This window comes from Corythoichthys intestinalis, chromosome 12 (assembly GCF_030265065.1).
Source record: "Corythoichthys intestinalis isolate RoL2023-P3 chromosome 12, ASM3026506v1, whole genome shotgun sequence".
In the NCBI taxonomy this organism is placed as follows: Eukaryota; Metazoa; Chordata; class Actinopteri; order Syngnathiformes; family Syngnathidae; genus Corythoichthys; species Corythoichthys intestinalis.
Genome location: NC_080406.1, coordinates 6,026,984 through 6,047,585, shown reverse-complemented (window position 1 = coordinate 6,047,585; position 20,602 = coordinate 6,026,984). Strand labels below are relative to the sequence as shown.

General features: G+C 40.6%; 1 protein-coding gene across 2 annotated transcripts in view; it reads right to left on the bottom strand.

Annotated features, from left to right (window-relative positions):
* Positions 1-1,501: 1,501 nt before the first annotated feature.
* slain1a (SLAIN motif family, member 1a) overlaps positions 1,502-20,602 on the bottom strand; it is a 32,316-nt gene continuing 13,215 nt past the window's right edge. The window contains exons 3-9 of one of the 2 annotated variants that reach the window (XM_057853123.1): positions 20,318-20,434; positions 15,993-16,088; positions 11,855-12,004; positions 11,441-11,779; positions 11,145-11,354; positions 7,266-7,596; positions 1,503-3,688 (exon numbers count right to left, since the gene is read on the bottom strand). In XM_057853123.1, the coding sequence (XP_057709106.1) occupies positions 3,613-3,688; positions 7,266-7,596; positions 11,145-11,354; positions 11,441-11,779; positions 11,855-12,004; positions 15,993-16,088; positions 20,318-20,434 (1,319 nt within the window). In that variant the 3' untranslated portion in view covers positions 1,503-3,612. Of the gene's footprint in view, positions 3,689-7,265; positions 7,597-11,144; positions 11,355-11,440; positions 11,780-11,854; positions 12,005-15,992; positions 16,089-20,317; positions 20,435-20,602 lie in introns of both variants that reach the window. The other variant, XM_057853124.1, reaches the window with a different exon arrangement.

Below are 20,602 nucleotides of genomic sequence, written 5' to 3'. Positions count from 1 at the left end.
AAAAACGTACTTAACTCATTTGCTCCCAAAAACGAATAAATATGTTCTATTTTTAATTGTGTCCCAAAGACGTGGGGGAGAACAAGTATTTGATACACAGCCAATGGGAAAACCCATTGGCAGTGTATCAAATACTTGTTCTCCCCACTGTATTTATACGTCTTTTAAGTTTTTTTTTCACAAGAAACATCTCTAAGTTCTGATTCAACATTACTCCAAAGCACAATACTGAAAATCCATTTTAAAGCCATAAAACTGGCCACTGGAGGGCAGTAGCACATTTGGTAAGACCCGCAACCAGATTCAACGGAACGAACGGCCGGGTGGCACGCCGGCAGAAGACGACTGAATGGACGACCAGGCGCGGGAAGTCCGAGCAGGATGACCGAGAGGATGTCCGGGACACGAGGCGACGAACGGCCAAGTGCGACGACCTGGAGGACGTCCAGGATGCCAGGCAGCAGACGACCGAGCAGAACAACCGAGAGGACGCCAGGGATGCCAGGTGCTGGACGACCGAGCAGAACGACCAGGACCACCAGTGCAGCGGACGATGCAGTCGAGTCCGTGCTGCTTGCCGAGCAGAGCCCGCGCTGCCGTGCTCGGCCGCTCGCGTCCCCCGCTACCCTCCACAACTCAGCCGGAACGCGCACGGCCAAACCAGTTCCCTCCTAGGAACACAAGTTCCCCAAGCAAACTCCGCCACAAGGCAGTGGTCACCACCAAAATCCATCTTGATGAGACAGGCAGCGATGAGGGAAAAGTTTACCCCGGCTGTCGGAGCCATAACAGCGTCATCTCTCAGTTCAATAGTTTAGTTATGTGTAAATAAATTGTTACTTTGCTATCAAAAGCTCTATTTGTCTTGTTCTTTATGTTACTTTGTAGAAGGAAAACATCATTCAGATGTTTGGGATTTCACAAAAGCAAAAAATAGCTGTGTTAAAGTCAAAGTTATGTTTGAAATGTATGCTTTTACAAAAAGCTCAATTTCTCTGCTCAAACTAAGCTATTTTCTAATGCTGATTTCTAAAGACTGAAAAAAGATATGAACTTACTTTTTTCCTGCTGAAAGAAGAGAGTCTAATCTTTCTTTTGGTGGGTTCCATGTTTATACAGCAATAGAACAGAATTTTCTGTGGGCCTTGCAAAATCAGTCAAAATCCAGTAAAACGGCCGGGAGCGAAGGGCCTTGCTCCGGTGAAAATGGCTGGGAGTGAATGAGTTAATGTGTTATTGCTAATTGTATTGTGATGCCCGACTGGATGCTTTAATAATGATAAATGTAACAACTTTTAGGTTTTCCACATTTAAAAAAAAAAAAAAAAAAAAACATTGTGAAAATTAAGAGAACTTGAAGTGAACCTGAAGTGCCCCGCGGTTCCCATTTTATTAGTAATCGGAAAATAATAAAATAAATATATGCATGTGTATTTTTCGGCCATTCGTTCAAGTTTTTCCAATATTCGGTTTCGGCCAAGAATTTCGCTTTTTGTACATACCTAAAAATTAGTGTTAAAAAAAATTTAAGCAAATATTTTTTTTGTGGAAAGCAAAACAAAAAAAAAAAGAAAAAATAGTTATTTTCAAAACATTTTTATTTGACTTTAAAAATTTACCGTCTCATTAAACTCATCATACATATGGTAAAACTCATCAGCGATGATGTGCAATATCCTTGCGGTGGTCACATTAATGGAAGTACAGTATCTTAAAAAAAAAAAAAAAAAAAGAATAAAAACACCAAAAAATTCACATCAAAGAACAGTCATCATTTAAGCAACGCAAAACTTTCAAAATGTTATTCACATACAGTAGGTTCCATAAAAGTGCTGCAAAATGAGGCCAGTAAATACCAGTGATATGAATATGATGAATGTGACACCACTTCCAAACAGGCACAGAATGTAGCAAAACATTTTTTTTTTTTTTTAATTTACACCACAGTGACATAAGTTTTTTAGATACTTGAAAAAAGCATGTACAAAAGCTTTATTTTTCCAGCTTGCAGATGAGCAATCAACACACACTTAGTAAAGAGTTCACATTTAACAACTGGTTAGTGAAATATTGCAATTCTCTACAACAGGGGTGGGGAACCTTCATTTATTTGTTATTTTTTTTATAAAGTCCTTACTCAATATATGAGAAAATACGATGCAACAAATTATTATTAGATATTAGGAGATAAGGGGAATTTTTTTCAGCTTCCTCTAAGGCAGTACTTCTCTATTATTTTCTCTTAATATGCCAAACAATTTGACCAAAAAAACAAAAATTAATCGACAAAAACAAATTGGATTGGACAGAGGGGCACTTTTTATTTTTGCTGCAGGCAGTAGTAGCTCCTTTGCTATGGTGTGGCGTTATTTTGCACTAGGCAACTTGGTATGCCACCTTATATGATGCTAACAGTGCTCGCTGGTTTACTGATGTAACACTGACAAAGCGGGGTGGTTTTTGGCAATATTCGGCATGTTTTCACGGAAAAAAAAATCAAGCGGCTTATCAATGTAATTGAGGTCTCATGTCATTAAGTGACATCTTAACTGATTTGGCTTCCTGCTGTCCGCTGCAAACATCTTTAGACACAGTAAACAGACTGGTAGGTAACAATTTATAATAACTATCCGTTTTACTAGTTAATAGATTATTAGTAAACTGTTGATAAACGATTTATTGTTGATTTGTGAAGTATTTGTTAACAGTTTGTTAAGCATTTACAGGGTGTTCCAACATGGTTGACCCCATTCTAAATGCCCATGCTAGTTGATGAATCTTGATAAAACTATATACACTTTATGTTGAAGGTCATAAGTTTTATTGGTTAAATATACAAAGAAAAGTACAAATACTGTTTGTTCTAGGGCAGATTTTCATAAATGTGCAACATGAGCGCTGCCTGCAAAATGCCTTATGAAAATGCCTTTTCTTTTGAAGTGAACAGCATTTATTAACCTGAAAAGATAGAAATGCCAAATGTTACACACAAAAACGTTTCTACACAAACTGTGTTTCAGGTTAAGAACACCCTGTATATGCTTAACAAACTGTTAACGAATACTTCACAAATCAACAATAAATCATTTATCAACAGTTTACAAATGATTTATTAACTAGTAAAACGGATAGTTATTATAAAGTGTTACCGCCTGGTCTTTCCTTGTCTCCCACTGTATTAACAGTCAAAGCCAAAAGCCACATACGCTTTGTCATATTTCCTCATAGTAGCTCCTCATATCTCTAGCGCTCTTTGCTGTGTGCTCTTGTTTGGTTCAAAAATACTGCGCACACTCTGAAAATTAGTCACACTGAGTTGCAATTACACTTTATTCTAGTACCGCCAATTTGAGAAGTACTGCTCTAAAGGTTTGATTTGCTTTTTTTTTTGGTCCTGCTCAAATGCTTTGGCGGGCCAAATCTGGCCCTCAGGCAGCAGATTTCCCACCTCTGTTTTCTTACAACGATCCAGCCTGCTGGATCCGTTTACACGATCCCTTAGAAAAGAATAAAACAGTCGTTCCTTCTCGGGTGGCAGCTTAATAAATGCCGTTAAATGCAGCATGACCCTGTTTATTAGCATTAGCGTCCTCATGGTTACCTGCGTAAAGGTTAATAGCAGCCGTCTTTCCAGCTGGCGTCCCTCAAGGTGCTTAGGGAGGCGAGGCTCTTTGGGGGTGTCAGCAAACTGTAAGTGTGTGAAATGAAATTTGAAGTCAATTGGATTGTTCATATTTTCACCATTAACAGCAAACAGTGTTGTCACAGATTACTTAAAAAATATAATTACTGATTACTGATTACACCTCAAAAAAGTAATCTAGTTGCTTGACTGATTACTTTATAATCAAAGTAACTAAGTTACTTTAAAAGTTATCAGTTACTTTTTACCAATTTTTCTCCTTTTGCCGCCTCAACATAAAAATGACAACAGAAAAATGTCATCGCATGTAATTGAATTTTTCACATAAGGCTTAAAGGGTATGAAAACGCAAAGGGGGTGTGAGACATCAATAGAACCGTTATGTGCCAAGATAACAAATATTGATAAAGTTAACAAAAAAAAATCAATCACATTAATGAGCAATTATCGAAAATAGATCGAAAATGACGAACATTTCCGAAAGTGTTCCGGAAACAGCCGAATGGGGCGGAGACGTCATAACAAGGAAACAAAAGGTCGAGGCGGGTGCCATCGTTGTTTATCGATGAGAGAGTTGTGTTCGTGTTTTATCAAAAAATCGCTAAACTGGTTCAAACCTGTCATGCTATGTGGTTTACAAATAGCCATTTGTCACAATGTAGTACCCATGAGTTCCCGAACGCGAGAAAAAGAGCTGGACTACGCAGACAATGAGTAAAGTTCGTCAGTGCTAAGAGGGCTAATTTTGCAATTTTACAGGGAAACGGGAACCTGACGAGCCAGAAGATGTGCCTACAACCTCAAAGAAAACTAAATTTATGCTACTTCCCAATCACTAAAGACCCACGAACTGCGAAGGAGTGAATTCGTGACCCGTATGACAATAAATCGAGTGATTCGAGCCTGTCTGTGGAACAGGAATATCAGCTTGTAGAGATCGCAAATCACGGCGACTTCAACGTACATTTGAGACAACAACTCTACCGAAGTTGTGGATTAAAGTCATTTCGGAATATCCCGACAACGCTTGGAGCGCGCTGAAAACTGTGCTACAATTTCCAACATCGCTAGCTTGATGCTAGCTTCTCTCACTCTCCCATCTCGTCTCAACGAAACAAACTCAGCCCTCCCACTGATTCAGCGGGTGAGTTGTATTTTTTCCCTGCACTTAACACGACGAGGCTAAAAACAAATGCTATTTTATATTTGCTGTATTTTTCTGCCGCGTTTACGTTTACGTTTGCCATGTTTGGCGCACACAACAACTGCACGTAGCCCTCTCACTTAACACTTAACGACACGGCGAAGTCGTTAATTTACGCCATTTCCGTGTTGCACATGTATGTTTGTGATGTAAATAGTTTTTTAGCACCATTGGATAACATTGAGAGTCCAACTGAATATAAAAGAGGGACACCGGTCCGTGAAAAAAAGACACAAATCACACCGGTCCGAGTTGCAAAAAAGGTTGGGGACCCCTGCTCTAATCCCATTCATATTTGTGTCGGTTGGCAGAACGAAACCGATGATAGCATATTAAATGATAATTATTCTATACATTAGTTTATTTTGTGGTCACGGTGTATCAGCTTCACAAAAAGAAATGCAAAACATACCATTTGGTGTTTCCCACACGAACTGTTGTCGGGGTTTCATCAGTGTGATTGCTCCCCTCAGTGATCCTTTCATTAGGCTGCATTGGCTTTCGTTTGGGCTCAAATTGATAACCCAAAACACCAAAGAAAGGTTCATAACTCTCCTCGTCACCATTAGAAGAATGTTCGTTACGTCGGATTCGTCGCTGCAACTAGAAACGTAATTGTCCGCCATCATCGCCGCCATTCAGTACTAAAGCACTGAGCCGGTTGTTTCCTTGTTTTGATGTCACGCCCACAATCTGCCAGATTTCAGGGATCTCGGGGGCGGGTCTTTTTAGCTTGAAATTGACCCAAATTTCTCTCATTTTCTTGGTGTTGCGATGTGTGTAATTACACGAAGTGACATGATATGAATCCAAAAGGCATTCGTTTATGGATAAATGATGGAATATTAGCATTTCCCCAGGTGTTGACATACACTTTAATCTTTGAGTTAGCGGGGATTTAATTAGTCAATGGAGTTGATTTCAACCACCATTGACTCGCGCTAGCTTGGCCACTCCGGAGCCCTGAAACTAACATATAACAGACAAACTGCACGGAATTTGTTCAAATCAACTCCAACGAATAAATAAACCCCCGCTAACTCCAAGATAAAGCCTAATGTCAAAAATGTTGAACTTCCCCTTTGAAATAAAGACCTAACTGTTAAAATATTGTCTATAAAAGTTGTAAAGCAGTAAAACAAACAACAAAAATTAATGAAATGAACAAGAATCCTGCAACGTATTTCATAGTGGGTCAAAATCATTTTTCGAGCAGATCATGTGACTAGCACCTTAGAGACTTATCTTTTGCTTTGCTTAACCAAAGCTACACCTGTGGAGGCAAGATGGATATTTAGAATTTCTGTAAACCTAAGCTTTCAAACGCAACCAACAACAACTGAGCTTGAACAGTTTTATATATGGCAGAAAACACTCTGGTGACTTGAAGTTCCACTCTCAGACCAACAATTTGGCCAAATTTCAAAATTGTACGATATGCATGTGTGATACATCATTGGAAAGCTTAAAATCTCAATTTCCTGGGGGAAGAAAATTTTTGAACAGGAGGGCATTTTTAACATTTTTTAAAATGTTTTTTAAACAGCAAAAACCTATCTGGAGGTGAAAGCACGCGAGAGCAGAATTACAGACGCCATGACTTTAACGGGATATTATCTCGTACTTACTTTGTTTTGATCCAAAAACTCCATGTAGCATGTATCAATGAGTGTCAAGACACAGTTGTGAATGCCCACAGCTGGATTTTTTGGGGATTTTATGGGTGAAACATGGCAATATAACAAGGGTCGCGACGCAGAAATCGCAGACATCAAGGAGTGGTCGAGATTTTCTTTTTCATATATTTACCCCTTTAGACTTTTTTTTTCAATTTTTCTTTGTTTGGATCGACTATTTATCATCTAACATATCGGAGAAAATGCGACAGTAAAACAAAAAATACAATTAAGCGATAGTTATGAGGTAGATGTCCATGACTTTTTTACAGACACCATTTTTTACATTGTAACGTCATTTGTTTAAAAGTTTAAAATATGCGAGTGAATAATTTTCTAAAGTCTTTTTTTTTTTTTAACGAAATATTAGACATCAATTAATGATTCTAAGCTAAAAATGACAGACATTTTGAATAATAAATATGATTAATTACCTTAGTCTCTTTTCAGGGTAAAACGGACAAATTTAAAATATTTCGTGGGCTTAGTGTGCCATGAATCTGCTATGGCAGCATAACGACATATTGTTCTATCAAACACAAAAGTTGTTTTGGCTTAAAATACAGCAGTTTCTTTTCATGAGGAGTGCAAGAGCAGAAACTGCTTTTTCAGTCTTGTCTGTTTTCCGCCATAAGCATTCATGGCCAAAATTCGTAGTTTAAATGGGTAAAAGCTCTTTCGTGTTAACTTTTGAATAGTCGTTCACTGTGGTGACCACTGTCCCTGAAAGGGTTAATCTTACCTCCGCGTGGACTGTGTCATTTTGTTTGAGCGCAGCGCCCCGCCGAGGCCCACAAAAGAGGCGGGGCGAGGGAGGGAGCTGCGGGGTACGGCGGACTGGCCGACGGTCGGGGTCTTTAGAGGCTGCGGTACCGAACTGACGGCAGGCTTGAGGGGTTGAGGCAGCGCCGTGCTGCCGGGGACGGAGTGCAGACTGGTGGAGGCGGACAAGGTGGAGGGGCCCTGCAGGACAGTGGGGCTGACGTAGGCGGTGGCTTTGAGGGGGTGACGAGGGGCTGTGGGGAAGTTGCCGATGCTCTGGACACGCTGACTCAGCTGGCCAGGAGAAGGAACTGTCGCACACAAGGTGAAAGTGGTTGGAAATTCAAAGTGGCTATGCCATGCTGAGATAAAAATGAGTTAAAGGAGCAGTATGTACGATTTGTACTTGAATTATTCATGAGGTGGCATTAATATTTCAATTGACATTGAAGAAACATGTTTTTTGGAAATACTTCTGACACTTTTCTCAATGGTTAAACCAAGATTTTCCCATTTTCAAAGTTGATTGTCAGCCTGTAAAAGTTGTTATTGTTCTGATTCTGTATTTACAACAGATGTCCCGCCCTCCACCAATCAGCCAATTACGAGAAAATTATATAAGTTGATATACGTTGTGTACTTGTACAAAACGTACGTTTACTAATCCTCCAAGAAAATGCAGTTAATTGTACTCAAATATGGTTACTTGTACTCGCGCTCACTATAGGTACGTCGTGTACTTGCTTGTGCGAATTACAGCTACATCGTGTACTTGCGCGCACTACAGCTACAGTACATGTTCTTGCGCGCACTACAGGTACGCCGCGTACTTGCGCGCACTACAGGTACGCCGCATTCTTGCGCGCCCTACAGGTACGCCGGGTAAATGCGCGCCCTACAGGTACGTGTACTTGCGGGCACCACATGTATGTATAGTTGCGCGCACTACAGGTACGTGTACTTGCGCGCACTACAGGTACGTGTACTTGCGCGCACTACAAGTACGTGTACTTGCGCGCACCACAAGTATGTGTACTTGCGCGCACCACAAGTGTGTGTATTTGCGTGTTCTTGAACCACAACTGCGTGTATTTGCGTATTCTTGAACCACAAGTACATGTAGTTACATGTTCTTAATTAATATTAATATTTCAATTGACATTGAAGAAACATGTTTTTTGGAAATACTTCTGACACTTTTCTCAATGGTTAAACCAAGATTTTCCCATTTTCAAAGTTGATTTTCAGCCTGTAAAAGTTGTTATTGTTCTGATTCTGTATTTACAACAGATGTCCCGCCCTCCACCAATCAGCCAATTACGAGAAAATTCTATAAGTTGATATACGTTGTGTACTTGTACAAAATGTACGTTTACTAATCCTCCAAGAAAACGTAGTTAATTGTACTACAGGCACGCCGTGTACTTGCGCGCACTACAGGTACGCCGCGTACTTGCGCGCCCTACCGGCACGCCGCGTACTTGCGCGCCCTACAGGCACGCCGCGTACTTGCGTGCCCTACAGGCATGCCGCGTACTTACGCGCACTACAGGCACGCCGCGTACTTACGCGCACTACAGGCACCAGGCATGTAAATGGGTCAGGGGTTAAAAAGGTGAGAATGGTGTGGAGGACATATGTTCAGGCGTTTTGCCAAAATGTCTACATTGGCAAAGCGTCCTACTGTATATGAGGCAAATTTGACACCCAGAGTACTACCGTGTGCTCTCAACTTGTTTTGTTTAGATACATACAGGCAGAACGTACTAAAAAAATGCCTTAAGACAGACATAAATGTAGTTACATTAAATAAGGACGGTTTAAATACGCTACGTGACTAATGTGATCAACTGCTTTAAAGCTACCACAAAAAAACACAATGGTTAAAAGTATGGGAGGGTAATACATGCAAAAAGTATTTTTGAGGGAATGAAAAGGTCATAAAAAACTCAGTAAAAACAAAAATAGTGAGTACTCGCTGCTTTTAACTGATGTGCGCATGCGTGCGAATGTTTGCGCAACTGCGCTGAGCATTGTGTACAGCGATATTAGAAAGAAGCTTGCGTTTCGTCTTTTATATTACCGTTAAATACACAAGCTTAACGCTAACTTAATAGGAGCTATTTTTTCACTGGAGATTTGGCTAGCTCGGGCAGTGTTTGACGCAAGTTGCAAAAAACGGCAGTAACTTTGTTATACAGCAAAATATGAAAAGGATTGAAACCATTTCTCACCAAATCCAATATGATGGTAAATGCATTCATCTGAAAAAAAATTATTGGGAGTGAGACCTCCCCTCGTCCAGCGAACGTGAATTTGTGCTTAGGGCAAGATCATCTGTCGCAATTAGCGATCTTTAACGCTATCCTTTTTTCCACTTCAAGCTTGTTTCTCACTTAGCGGTTGTTAGACTTAAAACCTCGGAGAAGTTGCTCTTCCAGGTAAGCCTAGGCTAACATTCGTTTTTGTAAGTTTTTAATTAGTTTGTATTTTGAATTTGAAAGGAAAATGTGTTTTGTTTTTGGTGAACTTTTTCATGGTGCTAATCAGTTGAAGCTACTCACACATGGAAAAATACTATTGTACTACGTTTTAAATGTATTCATTTTGTATATTTCACTTACCACGATTTGAGAGCTCAATAAATTGAAGAAATGTACGCCTTGTGTTTTGTTTTTGAGTTCGCTGGAATAGCGTCACTGACACACAAAGCAACAAACGGGAAGGGGTAAGCGCTGCTGCGTCACTTTTGACTGCATTCTTGACACATGAAAAATAATAGCGAATCATGTACTACGGTGAGACATAATTTTTGTGGTTTTGAAACCGCGACGTTTTCATACCATGGTAAACCGTGACACTGGAAACCGGCACATGCCTACTCCCGACCCCGCCCCCCCTAAAAAGTTTCTCCTCGGATCTACACGATCCACGTAGGTCACCCTTTTTTACTTCAAAACCGCGAATTTCGCTGAAAGGTGAGAGATTATCATGCCTGAGGCACGCCGCGTACTTGCGCGCCCTACAGGCACGCCGTGTACTTGCAGGCACTACAGGTACGTGTACTTGCGCGCACCACATGTATGTATAGTTGCGCGCACTACAGGTACGTGTACTTGCGCACACTACAAGTACGTGTACTTGCGCGCACCACAAGTGTGTGTAATTACATGTTCTTCAAACACAAGTGCGTTTATTTGTATGTTCTTGAACCACAAGTACGTTTATTTGTGTGTTCTTGTACCACAAGTACGTGGACTTGCATGAACTTGTACAAGTACGCGTACTTGCGCGAAGTTGTACCACAGGTACGCGTACATGCGCGTTCTTGTACCGCAAGTGCGCGTACATGCGCGTTCTTGTACTGCAAGTGCGCGTGCTTGCGCATTCTTGTACTGCACGTGCGCGTACTTGCACGTTCTTGTACTGCAAGTACGTGGATTTACGTGCACGTGTACTACAAGTACGTGTACTTGCGTGAACTTGTACAATTACGTGGACTTGCGTGCATATGTACTACAAGTACGTGGACTTGCGTGTTCTTGTACTACAAGTGCGTGTACTTGCATGCACGCGTACTACTAATATCCCAACCAGAACAGCAAAACTGCCCACGCAATTTCTCCAGAAATGGCATTTTCTAGTTTCTGTTGAAATGCAACATTAGTATAATAACACAGCTTGATTCTTCATTGCGAAGACAGCCCAAAGGGGAATGAAGGGGATGTTGTGCGCTACAATGTTTTCATCCTCGGTTCAGTACCTTTTTTGGCCACCAAGCTTACATATTGCTCCTTGAAGCACCGTTGTAAACATCACAAGACAACGGCGACGCACACACGGAGGTGAAGGGTCTTACTGGAGGACTGGAGGCGTGCGAGGCTGCTGGACGAGTCAAAGCTGAGACTGCTGCGTAGGGAAGACATGGTCGGCAGGGATGAAGGGCCGTGGGACGCCGGGGTGACGGGGGACGTCAGGCATTGCATACTGGGAACGCTCGGGATACTAGGAACACTCGGCATGCTGGGGGCGCGCATCAGGTTGGGCATGCTTCGCCGCAGTTTCATGTCTACATAACCACGGCAAAAGAAGCGATTCAAACATTGCCACGCATAGTTTTCTCCAGAAAGAGCAAAGAAATAAAGCAGAAGCTACCTGCGCTGTTCCTATACGACGACGCTTGGGTTTCTTCGCTAAGGCTAGCAACCCCTGCGTATGGCGCCAACGCCCCGAGAGAGAATGTCGAGGCGTTGGAGCTGCGTCTGCAGTCCCGGAAGCTGGAGAAGGTGTGAGAGTGGGGCAGGCTACCCCGCTGCACCGATCCCGTACGGAAGAGTCGAGGCTGCGGAGGAGGGAGCTGGTCGTAGCCCTCGTCCTCGTCGTCCTCATCGTCCTCCTCAAGGTCAATGTTGCTGCGTCGGAGCGAGTTCAGGGAGAAGCTGGAGCAGCGTCGACTGACCGTCGCTGAGGTAGACGCATAGTCCTGACGCAGACCTACAAAGGAGCGTGTTTTGATTTGGAATTCAAGGCAAACGTTAGCTTGATTTTCAGTGCTAACAGTGGACTCACTCTCCTCCTGAAGACGAGCCATGACCTCCACGTCTGTCATGTCCTGCAGTTTGTATCCCATGGTAATGGAGTCATCATCAAGCTCGGAAATGCCTGCTTCGCTGTCCAGGGAAGACTGGGGGCTGATGGCAGCATGCCGACGGCTAATACCTAAACGTACAAAATGTACAGTTTTTTTTGGTGGTCTTTATTCCACACTATAAGATTATTTCAGTGCAACATTTCTGGAAACAAATATAGCAAAACTATATTATTATTGCAACATTCTTGTAAACAAATGAGTGTTAAGTGCGCGCACTTGAAGTGCAAGTAACTACATATTCTTAGCTTCAAAACGGGTTGCTTTCCGCTAGAATAGTGTCTATGTTAACTCACTGCCTGCTATAGACAACCATTGACCATAGACTCCAACATCAGTTGACAAGACCGCTCCCACAGACCACACACCTTCCCGTAGGGGGCAGACCCAGGCAGAACACTGAATTGGCTTTCACTTTCACTGAAACACGAGCTGCGTTCTAACGCCGGATTTAAGTGGAAACAGGACAAAGGTTTGACTGTATACAAGCAGGCACGAGTTTCTCGAGTGATTTGGTCAATGATTCAAGGTAATTATATTAAACAGCACCATGCATGAACTTTGAAACATTGTGGAAAAAAAAAAATCAATGGATAAAACTAGAGTAACTTTGGCTTGAAATATTTATGTAAAATAAATGATAACTGCCTGTTTGTTGCTTTTAACCAAGAATCTAGACTGTTTTACGTTCATATGTATAGAAATGCCGCGATTTAAGCATTTATTTACAAGAATTTTCAACTTAAAAAGCTCTTTGTTTGGTGACTGCCGCCACGTTGGATACACAATAACGTAACTTTTGCTTGCAATATTTACGTGAAATGAACGACAACTGCCTGTTTTTAGCTTTTATCCCATAATATAGACTGTTTTACGTTCACATCTATAGAAATGCCTCGATTTAAGCATTTATTTACAAGAATTTTCAACTTAAAAAGCTCTTTGTTTGGTGACGGCTGTCACAACGGATTTTGTATCTCTACACATGAAATTTACAGTAATTTTTGCACTATAAGGCACAGCTGATTATAACCCGCACCCTTCAAATTTGGCACGAAAATGGCATTTGTTCATAGATAAGCCGCAGCTGTCCTCACTGTATTATGGGATATTTACACCAAAAGATATTAACCGGTAGCATTTTCTTTGACAGCGGCATCATATGACTGTCATAAGACCAAAGAACCACCATGAAGCTTTGAACCAATTTGCTGCAAAGTTTCATTGCTTCAAGAAGCTTGAGGGAGACAGTCACCCTGTGCTCTCAACTGCTATTAAAACTATTGTCGTTCAACATGCCTCCTAGGATGCATTGCAGCGCTACAGTTGTAAATAACAAATCAAAATTCATGTTCTGTGCTAGTTATTTCTTCAGTTACTGTTCCAGTTGTTTTATTAATTGCTAGTTATGGTATTTGCTAACACTTTATTGGACTGTGGCGCAATAAGACTGTTATTAGACAATCATAATTATGACATGACACTGTCAGGAGCATTAACGAATACTTATAACAGATGTCATTTAGTGCTATCCGGCAAATTATCTCACTTTTGAATGGATGTAAAAGATCTGGGTTAGTGAGATAATTTACCGGATGACACTTAATGACATCTGTCATAAGGATTCCGTAATGCACATGATAGTGTCATGTCATATTTATTTAATATGACAATCTTATGACGCTGCTGTCAAATAAAGTGTTACCTATTAACCCAAATAAGTCAACAAAAAAGCCCCACTGGACTATAAGCCGCAGGATTCAAAATGAAGGAAAAAGGTAGCGTCTTACAGTCCGAAAATTACAGTAAGTTGCAATTTCTGGCAAAAACCTTATATGATATGTTAAATATTGCTATTAATTAGAGCTGGGAATCTTTGGGCACCTAACGATTCGATTACGATTACGATTCAGAGGCCCCGATTTGATTATAAAACGATTATTGATGCACCCCCCTCCTTTTTTTTTTTTTTTTTTTTTTTTAATGTTTTGTACGTTAGTTCCAAAATTGTTCAAAAATCCTCTCAGGCTAAACCAAACTACTATTTCAGTATCAAGTTAACATATAACAGTAAACAAATATACAAAAATAACAGTTAATAAAATACTCCAGTCCCCATTCTGTATCAGCCGCTTTAAACTACATTCATTTAATTTAATGTTGTGAATCAACCGTTACAGTTGTTAAAATTGCTCCCGTTATTCCCTTCTGTCTACTTTTGACATGTCAAAGTTTTAAAACTGTTTCATCATTTAAAGATAGATTCAAGACAAGACTTTGCCGATTTAGGAGTATTTTAGATAAAAAGTTAATTAGGTTCGCTACAAAAGAGCCTTCTAGAGAAGTCTACTGCTTTAAGATGGCGGCTGTTTACTAACGCCATGTCACTTCGCATCTCTGTTCAATAATACATGTTCTAACACCGCTGTCGTCTGTCATTTTGCATCTAGCTCTACTTACTGTAATTTTAGGACTATAAGCCGCTACTTTTTTCCTTCATTTTGATACCTGTGGCTTATAGTCCAGTGCGGCTTATTTGTTCATTTTTTTAGGTAACACTTCATTTGACAGCGGTGTCATAAGACTGTCATAAGATCATCAAAATTATGACATGCCACTATCATGGACATTACTGAATGCTTATGCCATTAAGTGTCATTTGGCAAATACAGTATGTCACTAACTCAATTTTTGTCCATCTTGGATCTTTTGCATCCATTCAAAAGTGAGATCATTTTCCGGATAACACTTAATGACATCTGTAATAAGCATTCATGAATGCTCAGGACAGAGACATGTCATAATTATATGATTGTGTAATAACAGTCTTAGGGCACCACTGTCAAATAAAGTGTTAGCAAATACCATAACGAGCAATTGATGAAACAATTGGAACAGTAACTGAAGAAATATTTAGCACAGAACATGATTTTTGATTGTTATTTACATCTGTAGTGCTGCAATGCATGCTAAGAGGCATGTTGGATGACAACAGTCAGCAGCAGGGTGGCAGCAGAGGTTGACTGTCTCCCCCAAGGGAGCATTGATGGCTAAATGAAGCTTCTTGAAGCAATAAAGCTTTGCACTAATTGGTTCAAAGTTTAATGATGGTTCATTTAGTATTATGACAGTCGGTCGTATGATACCGCTGTCAACTAAGGTTGTACCGGTTAATATCTTTTGGTGTAAATATCCCATGATACAGTGAGGACAGCTGCGGCTTATAGTCCAGTGCGGCTTATCTATGAAGAAATGCCGTTTTCGTACCAAATTTGGTGGGCTGCGGCTTATAGTCAGGTGCGCCTTATAGTGCGAAAATTAGGGTATATATGATATCTACTGTAGCCGTATGTTTGTAGCAACTAGCAACTGGGCGTTGTTTGTAGCAGCTGTCGGCCGCATTCAGGTATGATTGTTTTTTTATCTAGCGGCATGAGTTGAACATGTTATTTACTCTCGGTCCGTTCCTCATTGCGTCCCAAAGACCGCGCCTACTGTGTTTTACCTCCGCTTTACCTGGTATAATTCAATAATCGGAATTTGGATGTTTGTGAATCGTTCTCGAATCTTCCACGGCCGAATCGCAAATAATCTAAGAATCGGAAATTTCGCATGTCTCTACTATTAATCCTGAAAATCTAGGTGATTATCTCTGTATTTGGTGATTTTTGTGCATCTAGCGTAAAAGCTGAGAATTGTATAGCTATTTTAGGTTTTGTTATACTCATATAAAAAAAATAATTAACCAGGATTTTATGATGGTACGACTTTGAATTTTTTTATGCCGCTGCTCATGGAGACTCATATATGCCTAAGGGAGGTGCCTGTTTTGATTTTAGGTCACTAGCGGCTTGGGTTTTGAAAATATTTGAATTTAAGTTTTTGAAAATAGGCCCCCTACAGATCGGGCCCGAGCCCTGTGTCCCGTCAACTGATAGTTAAGTCCATGAATGGATGTCCAATTCATTTTCACTATGAAGCGGCGAATGAACAACAAAATATGTCTTTTTTTCCCCTTTTCAAGTAATAGTAAAATGCGCATACAGCAAAATGTCTTACTGTGCAGACCGGAGTTCGACAGGAAGCTGGGGGCTCTGTCCAGGCTGAGGCTGGGTCGGAGGGGGAAGGCGGGACTGGACGGCACCGGCGGCAGAGCTTGGAAGGGGAAAAGGGTCACGGAGCTTTTTAATCCCACTGAGGATAAACGTGCAAATCCAGAGAGCGCTGGCACATCACCATATACTGTACGTGAATTTCATACCATGAAAATATGGATGCGATTCAGTTTTCCTATGTGGCATGTTTGACCTCTCCATCGCCTTTTCTGGTCATTTAATCTGCTTACTGAAGCAAAATTGAGTGCACTTCTCTGCTGTGACAAGCAGAGGCACTGTTCAACCACACTTTATCAACACGTGGCTTGTAAAATTTAAATTAAAACTCTTATCAGTACTAAATGTCTAATCCATTTGAACTGGGAGGGTGGTAGTGAATCGTTCCTTTTAGGGCTGCAGCTATCGATTATTTTATTAGTCGATTAATTGATGAACTAGTTAGTTCGAATAATCGAGTAATCGGATAAGGAACATGAAAAATTAAGATACCTGAGCTGAGCCTTAAACGGTATAAGAAAATAAATAAATGAGGATCTATGTACAACAAAAGAACAATTGGCTAACTTACATTGCAAATGTCCACAAGCTTAAATGCTACAAAATTCTAATGTTTTTTTTTTTTTTACAATGCTCCAAACAAATGGTTCAGACACAAAAAATGGCTAAATATATCTATAAACTAAATTATGAATGCATTAAAAAACATCAGCTCAAACAAAAACTTAGCTTACGCGAGTCTTAACAGGGAGCGGTTGGATTCAGCCATGTGAAATAGGTTATATGTCATATCCACTGTTCCCACTAGAGGGCAGTGTATCCACCCTAATCAATAAAACTAAATGCAAACGCTTTAGAAATAAACCATCACAACGCCACTTTAATTGAACGAATACTTGCAGCGACAAAATTTATTTCGAATATTTTTTTCTAATCGAATACTCGAGTTAATCGATGAATCATTGCAGCACTACTTCATTTGCTGCCACCCTCCCAGTTCAAATGGATTGGATATCTAGCGCAGCTAAAGAGGAAAATGCAGAAATAACCTCGATTAGTAATCAACAGAGGTCAGTAGATTAGCCAAGTACAGTGGGGCAAATAAGGATTTAGTCAACCACCAATTGTGCAAGTTCTCCTACTTGAAGCGATTAGAGAGGCCTGTAATTGTCAACATGGGTAAACCTAAACCCTGAGAGACAGAATGTGGAAAAAAATAAACTGAAAATCACATTGTTTGATTTTTAAATAATTTATTTCCAAATTAGAGTGGTCATAGGCCTAACTTCTTCTAACGGGGGTCTAACGAGGCTCCACTCGTTACCTGTATTAATGGCACCTGTTTTTAACTCATTATCGGTATAAAAGACACCTGTCCACAATCTCAGTCAGTCACACTCCAAACTCAACAAGACCAAAGAGCTGTCGAAGGACACCACAGACCAAATTGTAGACCTGCACCAGGCTGGGAAGACTGAATCTGCAATAGGTAAAACGCTTGGTGTAAAGAAATCAACTGTGGGAGCAATTATTAGAAAATGGAAGACATACAAGACCACTGATAATCTCCCTCGATCTGGGGCTACATACAAGATCTTACCGCGTGGCGTCAAAATTATAACAAGAACGGTGGGGAAAAATCCCAGAACCACACAGGGGGACCTAGTGAATGACCTACAGAGAGCTGGGACCACAGTAACAAAGGCTACTATCAGGAACACAATGCGCCATCAGTGACTCAAATCCTGCACTGCCAGATGTGTCCCCCTGCTGAAGAAAGTACACGTCCAGGCCCGTCTGCAGTTCCAGAAGAGGACTGGGAGAATGTGTTATGGTCAGATGAAACCAAAATAGAACTTTTTGGTAGAAACGCTGGTTCTCGTGTTTGGAGGAGAAAGAATACCGAATTGCATCTGAAGAACACCATACTCACTGTGAAGTATGGGGGTGGAAACATCATGCTTTGGGGCTGTTTTTCTGCAAAGGGACCAGGACGACTGATCTGTGTAAAGGAATGAATGAATGGGGCCATGTATCGAGAGATTTTGATTTAAAATCTTCTTCCATCAGCAAGGGCATTAAAGATGAGACGTGGCTGACAATGATCCCTAACACACAGCTAGGGCAACAAAGGAGTGGCTTTGTCAGAAGCATTTCAAGGTCCTGGAGTGGCCTAGCCAGTCTCCAGATCTCAACCACATAGAAAATATGTGGATGGAGTTGAAAGTCCATGTTGCCCAACGACAGCCCCAAAACACCACTGCTCTAGAGGAGATCTGCATGGAGGAATGGGCCAAAATACCAGCAACAGTGTGTGAAAAGCTTGTGAAGAGTTACAGAAAACGTTTGGACTTGTTATTGCCAACAAAGGGTACATGACAAAGTATTGAGATGAACTTTTGGTATTGACCAAACACATATTTTTAGAGATGCACGATAATATCGGTCACCAATAATTATCGGCCGATAATGGCAATTATGACGTCACACAGATAATCCAGATAAAACGAAATTCAACCGATAATGCAATCCGATAATTATATACCGTAATTTCCCGAAAATAAGGCGCACTTTTTTTCCCCAAATCCACTTGTAAAATCGAGGGTGCGCATTATTATATTGGTATATGGATGGAGACAGAAATAAATACATATAAATATGTATATTTTAAGACTTTTTCTTTATTGACACGGCCATGTTGTGTTGAAGAAAACGCATACGGTGATCTGTTGCCGCCATTACGGTATATTACGTCACCATTTGTTTTGGTAATTCTTCACTCTGATTGGTTGAATGACTTCCGTGAGTTCGTTTCGTCTGCACTGTTATGAGCTCCTTTCGTTTTCCCACTTCAGTCGTCACTTTTACTTTACAGTATAATTCCAAGGAAGATACATTTGCGGTATTTCATGATGATGAAACGAGCAAGCTACACGGCAGCCTTCAAAAGGAAAGTAATTTCCGTATCTGAGGAAGCTGGAATTCGTGAAGCGGCAAGCCGGTATGACGTCGGAGAATCGAGTGTGCAGTATTGGAAATGAATGAAGAAGCAGCTGGAACAAGCAAAGTCATCAGCAAAAGCAATTGGTAGGGGCAGAAAAGCACTTATAAGAATGCTTTAGATGTTCATGTATAATACAGATATGGCTGTTTTGTTTTCTCACGGGTTCTCTTAAGTTGGAGAAGTTGTTAAAGGTTGTTACAGGAATGTTTTGCACTACCGGAACGGTATTTATCACTGTGCTATGCTTGTGCTGTGTTATGTCTGTTTATAATTTGTTAAATTAAAATGACATTTCTGTATTTCTACACGAGCTGTTTTCTTGTATTCTACCGTATTTATTGGTGCTAAAATTAGGGTGCGCGTTATACACGGGTACAAGAATTTTCCCTAGATTTTGCAGGTAAATTGGGGGTGCGCGTTATACACGGGTGCGCCTTATATTCGGGAAATTACGGTACTTGACTCAGCCTCCAAATGTGTCTAATCAACAATTTTGTCCAATTCTGCTAGTTTTAAGGAGGTGTTTTTGCAGTGTAGTAATGTGACATATGTTAGGAATGGCTTTCTTTTAAAGGCATTTTTGAGCAACTTGGGTGTTTACTCTCTAAGTAATTGTTGCCAAAAGCTTACCATTACACAATGTCATTGCCATTGTTTAGTTGTTGGAATTTACTACTTGTTCACATTTGATGTGAAAAAAAATAGCACTATATTACATTTTTGCACAGTAACATTTGATCTTTGTATACTTTAAAATTTTACATCCATATTTGAATAGAGTTATCGGCGTGACATCATCGGTTATCGGGTGGAAGGGGCAGGTAATTATCGGTTATCGATATCGGTTGAAAAAATGTATTATCGTGCATCACTACTTATTTTCCACCATGATTTGCAAATAAATTATTTAAAAATCAAACAATGTGATTTTCTGGGGGGTTTTCTACATTCTATCTCTTATGGTTGAGGTTTACCCATGTTGACAGGCCTCCCTAATATTTTCATGTGGGAGAACAATTAGTGGTTGACTAAATACTTATTTTTTCCCACTGTAAGAGTAGTGTGACTTCAAAATAATATTACTCAAGTAAAAATAGGTAAGTAAGTAGTCATCCAAAAATTTCTGATCACACGATCGGATTGGGGCATCCCTATAAATTATTATTTTGCCGCATCTAAAAGCTTCATTCAGGGGAGTTTGAAGCAAGTAGATTATCCTGCTTATGAGGTGTTCAAGGCATGTTTTGTACTGTGCGTTTGTGCGTTACCTGTGGTGTCGGTTATTGCAGCAGGTTTGGAGTAAGGCAGGATAGGGCAGCTGAGGGTGGACAGTCCGTCTATGCAGCTGTACGGTCGGACGGGGGAGGTTCCGCGCCACCGCTTGGCTTGACACACAAACAAACCGAAAGGCCGTCAGCAGATTGATCATCCCGTCATCTCAACTATTAATCTTGGGACGACATACCGCTATTCATGTTGTACATGCGTCGAGATAAGCATTAGATTACGAGAACAGATTACTTCACTTTTGGAAGGATCTTCGGATAAGCAGG